General features: G+C 38.9%; 1 protein-coding gene and 1 long non-coding RNA gene across 23 annotated transcripts in view; both read left to right on the forward strand.

Moving 5' to 3' along the window:
• dock4b (dedicator of cytokinesis 4b) overlaps positions 1-3164 on the forward strand; it is a 120114-nt gene extending 116950 nt beyond the window's left edge. For all 6 annotated transcript variants that reach the window (XM_044342927.1, XM_044342932.1, XM_044342930.1 and 3 more), the window contains one exon: positions 733-3164. In XM_044342927.1, the coding sequence (XP_044198862.1) occupies positions 733-1188 (456 nt within the window). In that variant the 3' untranslated portion in view covers positions 1189-3164. The remainder of the gene's footprint in view (positions 1-732) is intronic.
• A 949-nt stretch (positions 3165-4113) lies between these two features.
• The window catches only part of LOC122974879, a 218118-nt gene continuing 209301 nt past the window's right edge, over positions 4114-12930 (forward strand). For 8 of the 17 annotated variants that reach the window (XR_006400486.1, XR_006400481.1, XR_006400474.1 and 5 more), the window contains exons 1-3: positions 4119-4225; positions 5778-5842; positions 8924-9092. This is a non-coding gene — a long non-coding RNA (uncharacterized LOC122974879). Of the gene's footprint in view, positions 4226-5777; positions 5843-8923; positions 9093-9207; positions 11359-11627; positions 11789-12930 lie in introns of those variants that run through there. The other 9 variants (XR_006400478.1, XR_006400477.1, XR_006400475.1 and 6 more) reach the window with 5 other exon arrangements.

Genomic DNA, 12930 nt, shown 5'->3' on the forward strand with positions numbered 1-12930 from the left:
TCATATAAAACAACTTAAATAGCAAAATCCCTCTTTTGTTGAACTAATTGGTAGAAACTGCTTCAGGGCTGTTAAAAACAATTATTTTAATTATCACTTAATCTACCAATCATTTTCTTATTTAATTGATTAATTGTATGGTCTAAGAAAAGAAAAACAAAAGAAAAGAAAAAAGGCCCATCAGATTTTCCCAGAGCCTTCAAATTGCTTGCTTTGTCTGACCAACATCCAAAACAAACATAAAATATAATCGGCTTATTGCACAAAAGACTATGAAAAGCAGAAAATTGTTGCAACAGGTATTGTTTGGCATTTATGCTGGAAAATGACTTAAGTAATAACATCAGGCTGAAAATCAGTTCTACTCCACTCTCTAGTTGAACATTTCAAGTCCATCTTACCTCTGACCACACCAAGCAGTGATGTCATAGTGTACTGACACACCCTGTAGTACACCTCTGCATCATTGCAGCACGGTAAAGCACTGGAGGTCAGCAAAAACAGATTTTCAGAGCATTTTAAGATGGTCTATACTTTGATTGATGATCATCGAAATAGTTGCTGATTAATTTTCTGTCAATTATCAATTAATTGTTTCAGCTCTAAGCTGCTTCTTTTCAAGGGGTCATTAGCCAAAAAGATGGTGAATCACTGGTCTGTGCAATGAAAATTTAAACAAGACATGAGAAAAGGAAAGTTTATGATTTCCTGTCATTCTTTCTCTCCCTCTAGACCACAGTGCCACCTTTCACCCCTTCGCCCACCGAGTGCCAGTCTACTAGCCTGGTCTCCAACTCCCCCGTCCTGTCCGGCAGCTACAGTAGTGGCATCTCCTCCCTCAGTCGCTGCAGTGTGTCGGAGGCGTCGGGCACTGAATTACCTACAGGTGACCACCCGACCCACCCGCTGCCTCCACCCACAACCTTGCCAAACTCTGTCTCCAGCAGCTCGGACGAGCCGATCCGCAGAGAGAACAAGACACCGCCCCCTTATAGCGTGTACGAGAGGAACAACCCTCGCAGGCCTGTGCCGCTGCCCCACAGTCTCTCCATCCCCCCACAGACGGACCCCCCAGCCCTGCCACCTAAGCCTCACCAGCTCCGCACAGGCAGCATGAAGCTGGACGGAACCTCCGACCCCCGAGTCCCCAGACCAAGGCCTCTGCCCAGGAAGGTGTCCCAGCTATAGGTGCTGGTTTGGGTGGAGGGCTGAGGCTCGTGGCAGGAGGTGGAAGAAACACACTGGCGTATTTTGCACTTTTCTACTGGGCACTCACTTGTTTTTTTTGTGATCTTCAGCTTGGCATTCCTGACCTACACTCCAATAAAAGACGCAGGCCTATAGATTGACAGGCAGTCACAAAACTGAAGACACTGTCAAATAATGAAAGTCTCTTTTTGTATTTACTAGAGGGCATTGCATTGACTTTGACTTAGTCATTCCGCACTTTTAGCTCTAGTACATACAACAGGTCACCACAGTCAGTCGCAACATATGTTTACCAGAACACTCTAGAAAAACACAGTTTTGATAGATGTAATAATCTCAAATATATGTATATTGGTATATATGAGAATTGTTTTTGCCTTAAGTATTGGAAACAGAGTCTTTTATCCGTGAGTCTTGCACGTTTTTTTTTTTTTTTTTGTAACCACTCTGTACATTTGTACACTGTATGGCTAAAAAAGGTGCTAGAGGCCTCGAGTATGCATTTCAGTAAAGTGTAGTAGACAAGGGTGTGTTCCCATAGTCATATCCACACACGCAATGGTACAACAAAGTCACTTAGAATTTGTACTCTAAATTTATTACCATTAAATACTCTCTACACTCATAAGCTGCTGTTATACCTACATTTTAAGCCTGACTGTACCATGACATTTTCACTCAAAATAAAATATTTGGTAAACTTCGGCACAGTAATGACAGCAATTTTGAGTTATTGCCACCTTAACAAACCACTCTACTGCCATGCCTTCTCTAGGATATTTAAATCAGCCTCTTACCTATCAAACAAGTGAAGATTGACCCCATCAGCAATAAAACCATGAACCGTGGACCAAACACAAAGGCATATGTAGGTACAATGCATGCTTTGCTCAGAACTCGGAGTTTGCCATTGACCATTGCCATTTATGTGAACACACCCTATTCCTCCTGCATGATGTACAAGACAACAGATCTTTAGGTGGGGGGGGGGGGGGTTACCAAGTATTGTGCCAAAGGAAAATGTACAATGTGCTGTAAAGAAACTTTTTTTGGGACCTGGAATCAAGAAGCTTCGGAACTGCTCACCTGAAAAAACATTTTTAAGAGATTTGAAGAAAGAATTTTTAAAGTGATTTTAAGTTGACACCCAAAAATCCTAATTAAACTATAATCTACTGATCAGATGTAACTCTAGACAAGCACAAACAAGGTTTTATCATCTGTAATATGACCAGTACTGTTATTATGAATTCTCTATTTGACAAAGCAGTAATTGGAACAAGAGTTTCACTGTCAGCAGTGACCTTAAAACGCGTGAGGACTGACACTCTATTGGAAAAATATTTACAAACTAATCATTGTCAAATATTTGTACAGCTGTGATTTGCTTTCTGTTTGAATAGAAAGATAGATATGAGTTGACAGCACTATAAAAAGTTGCCCAGTTCAACCGCATTGCTGCTGTGAAGTAAGCATTCTATGGCAGACAGATTTCACACTGTTTTGTAAAATAGAGGACATTTTGGCATAAAATAATCATCAATCTTAAATTCAGTGAAACATTTTTTGAGATGGGGTGGTGGGGGCGGGGGGGGGTTAGCTTTAGTATTGTTTGTATGTTTCATTTTTGTATGGTTAATTTACTCTTTGATTTGTTGTGAATTTTGAGATTAAATATTCACATTAATCAGTACTTGAGAACCTGTAAATTATACAATGAGATTAATGTAAGTATGCCAAATATTAAATTTGTGTATTACAATTAATGTAAATATGGTGTTTTTAACAAAAATGTAGCTATAACAATTTACAGCTTTGAATGTATTGTTGAAGCAGCAAATTATTATTATAAATGTTCAAACTTTTATGGTTTTGTGAGTGTAGAAAAACAAAGGTCATGCATTATGACACCTAACACATTTACAAGTTCAATAAACTACCCTATGTAATACAAATGGATTGAACAACAGATTTCTGTTTATTAGATTTACTGTGAGCTTGTCTTCTTTTATGGCGTGTTGAGGTTTCACTGAGGAAAAACACTCACCCACAACCCACATCCAGCAATGTCTCTGCCTTGGCCAAGTGCTCCAAAAAACCACTTTGGGTTTGTATTGTTTGTGGGTGGGATGCCAGTTAGGGATCATGTGGTTGTCAGTGTGTTATTAAACTCTACTAGTTGGACACATCTCTTTTTTGGTTTGGGATCTGAAGCAGATCATGTAAAGTTCAGTGCATGTTGCACTGTTCAAGTGAAACCACTCACTTTAGGAGAAAATAAATAGAGGGTGACTTCATGAGCCACAAAGTAGTCTACATCTTCACCACGCTAACAGGATTTACAGGCACTAATAGGATTGGTGAACACAAAGTGAACTGATAACAATTTAAGGAAATTGCTGGTGAGTTTGTGTATTTGAGGAAGCGCATGGTGGTAAATGCGTTCAGTACCATGAAAATGTTTGCTTACAGGTGTAGTTAGGTAGCACAAGGATGAAAGATGGCTATCAAAAAAGGTGAAAGTTGGTTGCAGTTTATGTAACACTACATATAATAGTCCTTCCCTTGTGTATCATACTAGCAAACAATGGTACAATGGTGGCAATTTAGCATAATATGTTGGGGATACTAAAAAACAAGAACAAACAAATAGAGCACTAAATTGTATCTGTTGAAAAGTAAACTAATGTAAAGACTTTATTGGACACATTCACAAAAAGTAGAACAGTATGTTAAACTGTGATTTATTAATTTGAATAAAAACAAAAAAAACAACCAAAAAACAAACGGTTATTGAACTAAAAATGAGGAGTCCTTAACATAATCTGTGAAACCAAAAATCATGCCAGAAATGTCCCTTTAAATGGCCACACCTTTTGGTTCACTTCCTGGTCTGGATGGAAGCAGGAAGTGATTTAAAGAAGAGGAATGATTAGCAATTCTTGGCGGGAAACCTGGATTGTAAATCCATCACCAGTTGACAGCACAGCATGGTACTGTATTCAAACTTGTCAAGGTAAAGTACTGTTTTCTTGGGACTAACTAAATAGATTGACCCATTGATCAGGCAAGATCAATTATTTTTGTCTGTGATCATTAATAAGTGATTAAAACACTTTACCTGTGGGACTTTTAAAAGGCAACATTGATCTTTCGAGGAAACTGGTTAGCTGTTTGGAACTGGAAAACGGAAACAACACTAGTATCAAATCACACACCGAAATGAATTTCACTCACCAATTTGCAATGTTTTGGTTTTAATATTTAGAAATTGAAAGTCATCATACCCAGTGTTTCCCCTGTATTCATTCAGCAGGGGCGCACCGCTGCTGCTAAAGTTTCAGACGATCATTAATATCAACGGGCTACTAATGATTTTCACTCGTACGCTGTACGAGCACAATAACACCCTTCGTTATTGTGGATTTTTTTTTAGTCATCCTCCCTCTACGTGAAAGGTACAAGAGAAGCGTAGCTCCGTTAAGGCATAAGGCAGCGCGTGTAGTTGCGCGAGCGGCAGAAACGTGACGTGAAAGCGAGCGGAGCAGAGGAAAAGTGTAGCAGTAAGTTGTCAATCTGGCAGTAAATGTACAGTACAGGCTGTGTGTCAGTTAATAAATGCTGCAGCTCCTCAAGGCAGAGAAAATGCTCATCTATCGAAGGGGTAAGCCCCGAAGTTAGCATCAATGCGTTAGCTTAACTTGACCAGGCTCACTTAAGGTGGACTGACTTTTAAGGTGAACCAGCAATTCTCAATGTGTCAATCTCAGCCACTCTTTAACAGAGAACGGAGAAATGTCTGCCTGGCTGATGAGTGTCTTGAGTTTTTCATATGCTGTCGTCATGATTTTTAGCTAATGGAGTGGCTCTGGAGGTGACAATGCTAGACTGTCAAGGTTTTTTTTTTTTTAACTCTTTGGTCCAATACTTTTACTAACAAAATAACTGTAAAACTAATGACATTCCCATCATTTAAGCATGCTATCACACTCAACTAAAGTGTTGAACATTGTGAGCATGTTAGCAATAACGTTAGCATGTAACTCAAAGCTAAATGCTGTGCAGCTCCACAGAGTTGCTTAGTGGGGTTGTAGACATGTTGATAGTCTTATTAAGGCAAAGTAGAAGTCCACAGCTAGAGTATGAAAGTACAAAAAAGTTAAAAAACTGTTTAATTATTACGTTGGCCTTCATATACAGGAAATTGGTGACAATTTTCCTTCCAAAAACCATCACTGGCAATTCATTTCTCTTAAGTAAATTGGAGAGTTATTTTTAGGACTGTTGCAATGTTTGAAGAACAGTAAAACTAATGACATTCCCATCATTTTAACATGCTAACACACTAAACTAAGCTGTTGAACATGGTTATACACCTGCCAAACATCGGTATGTTTGCTTTGTCATTGTGAGCATGTTAGCAAGCTAACGTTAACATGTAGCTCAAAGCTAAATGCTGTGCAGCTCCACAGAGTTGCTTACCATGATTGGAGACATGTTAGTCTTGTTAAGGCAAAGTGAAAGTACAAAAAAGTAACTTGAATTATTATGTCGGCCTTCATATACAGGAAGTTGGTGACCATTTTCCCTCCAAAAACCATCATCGGCAATGCTACAGAGAATCTACTTTCAGGTAAAAACTCTTGGTTGGTGAACAAGGCACATGGTCATTTCTCCAAAGTAAATTGGAGACTTATTTTTAGGACTGATGCAATGTTTGAAGAACTGTCTTGTATAATTTATACCTATGTATTATGTAAAACTCCTACATTTGCGTAGTTGTTGCACTGAAGACAGGACCACCAATAAATGAAATGACCAAATCATGATTTATGTCTTTGTAGAAACAATCATGACCAGGTAAGCTGGAGAAGTTATTCTTAAAAGTTTAAATTAATGTCCAATTTCAGTTTGTGCCAGCCAGATTGACACTAAATTTTATTCTACATAAAGATGTAATTAGCTCGCTCTCTAATCTGCTCCTCTCCATAAATTATATATGATTGGACAGCCGAGCAAAGTGGCAAAGCCTGGAGAAATCTCCCTCTGGTACATGCGGTTCAGAGGCAGTGGATGAGTAACTGTTGTGTAGTAACAGAAGACACATTCACACAGGGAAGCAAGTTCCCTGTTCATCACAAAGCATCTAATTACCCCACCGCCACAGTTGAACTGAAGACTGCTCTGGCTGTATAATCAGCACAACGGTTGTGTGTTGATGGAACTGCAGTGCTTGACCATGGGACCTTGAACAATTGCGAATTGTGTGTGCAAATTGTGTGTATTCCCTAACTACATATTATATTCCCTATAAACATACCGTGTGTGCGGGGCGGTGATCGGGGGACGAGCACACTTCACCTGTCAGCTCTCATCATAATTGTTGGTGGTTGGCTGTAATTTGACAGCAATTATCATGTCAGGAATGAATTCCCCGCTAATCGCAGAGTCTCCTTGCAACAGAGGGCACATATTGCAGCAACAGGAGAGACATGCCACCGCCATTCAGCATGCCTGGGAGAATTGTTGTCAGTTACAAACCTCCACGGGCTTGTCAATCTGCCCATTATTGAGAGAAGAGCCGCATTCTGCTTGTAGTAGCGGGGAACAAAGCCCGGTTAAAGGACAGGAGAGAGCTAAGCAGGCAACAAATTTCTGCTGATCCCAGACGTTGACATTTTGCATTTGTGGGCACAGATAGCTTCCTTACAACAAAAGGAAGCATAGCTGGCAGGCACGCAACTGTAACAGCATGTAAATATTATGAACCTGCAGAGCTGCCTGTAATTGTAAAGATGTTCAGCACATTTCTAAAAGATGCAGCATTCATTACATCCAGCACAAGGTTTTCTCAGAGCAGTTTAGCCCTATTATACAAGCACTAAACATCCTCCGTTTATAGCATTCATGGGTGATGATATATAATTATCAGGGGACGGGCAGTGCTAGGTATTAATTTAAAGTTGCCTGAGGCGAATTTTGGAGAACACACAGCCGCAGAGAAACCCAAGGTGTTTGTCTCGCTCTGCACATCTCTCCAGGGAGAGGAGAAGCTGGAGCAGCACTGCAGGGAGCAAAGAACCTCCATCTCAGAGGCACACTGAAGAGAAGTTTCAAAGGGAAACTCACAAGAATAGATGGCGTGTTTTATCTTTCTGCTTCACTCCTATATCTGCTCTGTTGTGTTCAGCAGCTTATGGGGGATTTTCACCTGACAGCTTCAAATACTGCAGGTTGTTTTTAATGGCACGATGAGTGAAGTTTAATTTTTTGACTTGTGCTGTCCTCAGAGGAGGACTATTGCCTCAGCTGAATGGGGAGTTGTCTGCTAGTTTCAGATTTCCAAATGCTTTGAATGCTGAAGAGGAGTACAAGATAAAAAGAGATCAGGGAAATGCAGGTGTGTGTGTGTGTGTGTGTGTGTGTGTGTGTGTGTGTGTGCGCATGCGTTCTTGGAAGAGATATGTGCAGATTTGTGCAGTATTTTTCTAAAACCACTGCAGGAAGGTGTAGGGCAGGGTTCAACCTTTGAGCTAACTAGATGTAGGAAAATGACTTGAATGTTAAACATTCAATCTGTTATCACACTTTGTGGCAAAGTAAATATCTTCCATAAAGAAAAGTACTTTATACTGGTAAATAAACAATTTAATTCTTTGTTTAGACAATAAGTGACACACCTTAAAACAAGACCAATATAACAGACAAAATACATGAAATGAAACCTTAAAAATTGATAATTGTAGGAACAATGCATTTAAAACATAATCTCAAAATTACTGTATGTTTAAAAATACAGACCATACTGTTTGTCAGAAAACAAGCAAGAAAACACCTTCTGTGGGTGTCATATACTTACAACTGTAGTATTACTAGTACTAATTATATAACTTGTTAATCATGTTCCTACCATTGGCAGTAATACCATCACCCCAAAATTTATCAGCATAAAACAAAATACTGGGCATAAAACTGATTGAAAACATTAATCATGTTTTAGATTTACTGATGTCACCAGATTCTTGTTATCTGCATGTACATTAAACAATTTTTAACACAACAAAAAAGGTGCTTTTTAATATTTTTGTCTGCCTCTATGTTGGATTAAAGCTTTTAAAATAGCAGAATCTTAAGTATGCTTTAAACAAAGTAGAAACCCTGAAGAACAGTACAAGCTCAAGTCTCTGTAAGCTTAAAGGCTAGAAGTTGCTTGAAAATTGCGATTTTGAAAAAAACCTTTGCACATCACAGTGTAGCTCTTCCACTGTACATTCATCTTAGATTCTAAGTTAAAGATGGTTTTGTTTTTTATAAAAGGAATCAGTGGAACACAGTCTGCACTTGAACTTTAGACTTAAATATCACACCAGACTATATTCATTACACCTTGTATATCAGGGTACATACTGTTTTGATTCCAATCTTATAAACTAAACCACAGAACTCTGAATTTAGTGATTTGTGTGTTTTAACCTAAATCAAAAGTTTTCAATGCATTTACACTCTGATGGAAAAACACAATTTTGAAGATATGTTTTCACCAAACAGTGATTAATTAAATGAATTTATATCAACTTTGGTAAATGACATAAATACTACTGGAGGCATTTTATTTAAAATAAAAAAAGGTATGCAGTCCCTTTTGCATCTGAGACCAACACTTGAACCACACTGCTGCAGTTCTCTCATTTTCATACACCCCTATCCTTCCCAGTGACTCATCCTCCGAAGGTCAGAAAAAATGGTGACCCTGTTTACTGAGCTCTCGTGCCTGCTGAGCGTCGATCCTGGCTTCCACTCCAGCCCTTGTGCTTCAGTAGTCCATGTAGCCGGACCAGAGGGCAGCTACATCGAGACTCGCATCAGGCCAGCCATGTTAAAAGGTACTCTTTTGCCCTTATCTAACCTTGCTGTCACCCAGCCTCATTCTCTGTGGGGTGGATATTTAATTAAATGTTAGGCCTTCTCCGTCTCTGCTCTCTTGGGTGATCGCCTTAGTTCTGCCTGGCTAGTTTGGCTGTGAAGAGGCCTTTCTTGTTTCTCCTACACACATGAATAAACATAAGGTCAGGTAAGATTTTTAAGCATTATCCCCCATAAGGGTTTGCTGTTGAGTTAAAAAACCAGCTCAGGGGGCAGTAGGAAAGTAAACCTCTGCCAGTGTAAAGTGGAGTACTTCGGGCTAGAGTAGCTTGAGAGAGAGTATAATTTAATATGCTTAAAGGGATAACCGCCATGAATGGAGAGTGACATAATCGGGACAATCACACATGATACTGTTTGTGTTCAACTGCTTGCTTCCAATGTTTCCCTCAGCTAAAATCATACAAATTGGAGAAACAGTTTGCAGGAAGAAAAAAAAATGAAAGCCTGCTGTACAGGAAAATATAAGGCTGTCAACTCAGTTAGTTATTAAGTGTAGAAAGCTTACATTCTAATATGTACATAGCTACCTACAGTTCTTGCTTTCTGTGTACAGTCTTTTAGAGAAAAAGCTCCTTATGTCCACTGTCTTCTTTTTTAGGAGGCATTTCATCGCTGTAATATTGTGGGTTGATACAAAAAACAGTAAAGGACAACAAGTTTTACAGTAATTAGACTTGGATTATAACTAGTTCAAAATCGCTGGTGCTAAAGTCACTTACAGTAATGCTAATGTCACTTACTATAGTGTAAGCTATTTCTGAAGCTCTAAAGAACTGCTCAGTCTGATGAAGTTACACTGTTTTCATGATGCTCCTCATTGTAGACTGGTGGAAGACTGTATTCAAGTGCATTAGCAGTGTTGCCAGATAGGACTGACAAAAAGTAGCCCAATCGAAGCCTAGAACCAACCCAATTGTCATAAAGCTAGTGTATTGATCCTATTGCCTCCAGTCTTCTTTTTTATCTGTATAATTAGGCTAGAGTCAATACCAGAGTAACAATAACAGACATTTATAATAGAAATCATAACTTTTTCAGATTTTAGATAATGTTACATTTAATGTAATTTTCCCTCATATGAGCAGCTGCTGCAGGTGTTTTACCACAGAACTCTGATAGAATTATAAGTGGAATAGGCAATAAGTTTCAATTTAGTTGTAACAACCTGAAAGGACGTTTGGTTTAGACTGTCATCGAGCTGATGCCATGTTCATGTCATTTATGTCATTTATGGTATGGACAGATTGTTAACTTACAAGTGTTCATGTCATCAGGACTGTTAGCATATGATTATAGAGTCGGTTGTGTAAAGATTAATTGACAATATAACACCACACAATTAAATGTGGGTTTATTACAGTGAACATCTGTCTTTGACTGATGTGACGCTTCTATGTTTGTTTGGTCTTCAGGTACTTCCATAATATGAAGTTAGACATATTGGAGCTTTCAGAAAAAAATTCCAATCATAACTGGGACCTTGATGTTGACGTGAGCGCAATTTGCAAATCGGAAATTCATAATTATGATAATTCTGATATGACATGAATGCTGCATTAGCCTTCTGGACTCTGTTGACTGGGAAAGACACCCTTGCTTGCTAAACCATTTAATATTTGGAAATTTTAGGCCCCAGAGATGAACAAACCATAGTGTACAGTATAGTCAGTAGTGAAATCCATCCATATTTGAGCCAGAGAACAGTAAAGAAGCTGTGAGAGAAAGAACCACAGGGGAATACAGAATAATTTTAGAAGTTGGAAGAAGAGGTTTTCGGTAGCAGCGCAGTCGAGAGGGGTCAGATTTCAGAACACAGACTTTGCAGCGTACACTTTGTAGAAACCGTCGCTGTACATGGAAAAAGTAAGAGCACTAAAAGTAGTGGGTGTTTTTTTAAAATATGTTGGTCCTGTGAATACATGTAACATTCAAGACTTATATACACTAGTATCCAACAATGCTTTGTGTAGCATACAGACTCTCAAATCAGAGCTTGGCAGCAGAGCTAACGGCAGCTGCGCGAATCTCCTTTGAATTTACAAAGTGGTTATGCCTTCTCTGCAGAGTTCAACAAAAGCAGCTAACTGGCTGCCAAAAGAACAGCAGAAAGACTTTTGTTTCTATGGCATTCTGCATACTTTTCATTGTGCAGCTTGTTTTTGACTGCTCTCAAATTATAAATGGTGTTTCAAAAGAAAACACTGTCAGAAGCCCAAGTATGTGATGAAGGTGGGTGGGGGGGGGCTTGCGGCGGGGGGTAAGCCACAGGAAGGATAATGCACTGCTTGAGCACGCATGGTTTGATTCCTGCAGGAGAATGAGTTTACTGGGCTATTGCCGCTTCAGTTAGACAGCACAGAATTGTTCTTTTGTTCTGGCAGTGAAGCTCTGGGGGGGTTTCTCACAATGAATTCCTATTGATTTTTCTGGTCATGTCATCAAATTGTATGTGGCTTGAATTGTGACTACTGTTTTCTCATCTGCTCCCTGAGGTTCCTCTCCTCTATAAAGTTTTTATCCTATTTGGATGAGGCAGAACTAAACAAAAGGCAAGAAGAATGAAAGCTTGAATAAACCTGGAAAACAGAAGTAAACACAATGATTAGACCTGCCATTTAAGTCATCTTGTTCAATAAAGTTCCAGGAAAGTTGATGGATTTTCATCTTGCGCCATTTTTTTGTTGTTGTAAAGTTTAGGCTACAAAACAGACACATGATGTTTTGATGTTACCTATGAGGACATGCAATGTTTGATACATTCTCACTTGTTAGCAAACTTCTAATTTAATATTAGCAAACTTAAATAGTGCTCTGTAACTGACATTACTGTGAAATTGCTGAATTTATGACTCTTCTCTTCTACCTATCTATCGTACCTTTTTAATAGGCAAGATGAGATCTAAAAGATGCACAAGGTTAAAGACATATAAATATGATTTGAAAAAGAATACAATTAAGGTAGGCTAATTGCCTTTTGTGACCACAGTAGCTGCTGTTCAGCTAAAGACACATAGTCTTGTTAAAAACCAAACAGCAACTACCATGACTTAAGAAGCCAATGTGGAAGTACCTCGAAGTGCAATGCCACCGACATACGCTATTTGCTGGCTCCAAAAAATCCCTGGCTCCAATTGACTCCCACTGAAAAAGCGTAAACATGTCTAGAGAATGTTTTTTTTTTTTCAAGAGGTCATTATGGTCTCAATCACTAAATTCAGGCACTCTAATAAGTGTGTGAAAATGATTGCTCTCTTAATAAGATTTAAAGTTATAATCTCGAAGATTTTCATTTAAATAAATGTCTGTTAATATGCTGCCCTCAGTATATGTGCTGTGATACACCTTGGCAGTTAGACAAACTCTGTCCTGACATCACGACCCTGGAGACAGTTGTCCATTGTCCACGGGTTTAATGACATAAGAAAGAGTAAAACTAAAACACACAAAAGGCATAATGAATACAAAATGCTAATTTAACAATTGTAACAAAATTTCCATCACTCAGTGGTTGATCCGCCAGAAAGGGTAGGCAGACCTAACGCAACAGATTGCTCTTCAATTCACTTTTGCTAGCATGACGTCACACATCGACGCTGTTTGGATCTCTGGGAGTGAGGTCCAAAAACACACCTACAATTACCACTTAATGCCATATGGTGCCGCCAAAGAGAATGAAATGATTATCTTCGTGATTACCAATTATAGTAGGCTTTTATATCTGCTGTGTGGGCATGATTGACAGCTGTGATTGACAATTCACTTACCTGTTCTATTTCTCTCTATTAGTAAAATACC

The sequence above is a fragment of the Thunnus albacares genome, chromosome 23 (genome assembly GCF_914725855.1).
Source record: "Thunnus albacares chromosome 23, fThuAlb1.1, whole genome shotgun sequence".
NCBI lineage: Eukaryota > Metazoa > Chordata > Actinopteri > Scombriformes > Scombridae > Thunnus > Thunnus albacares.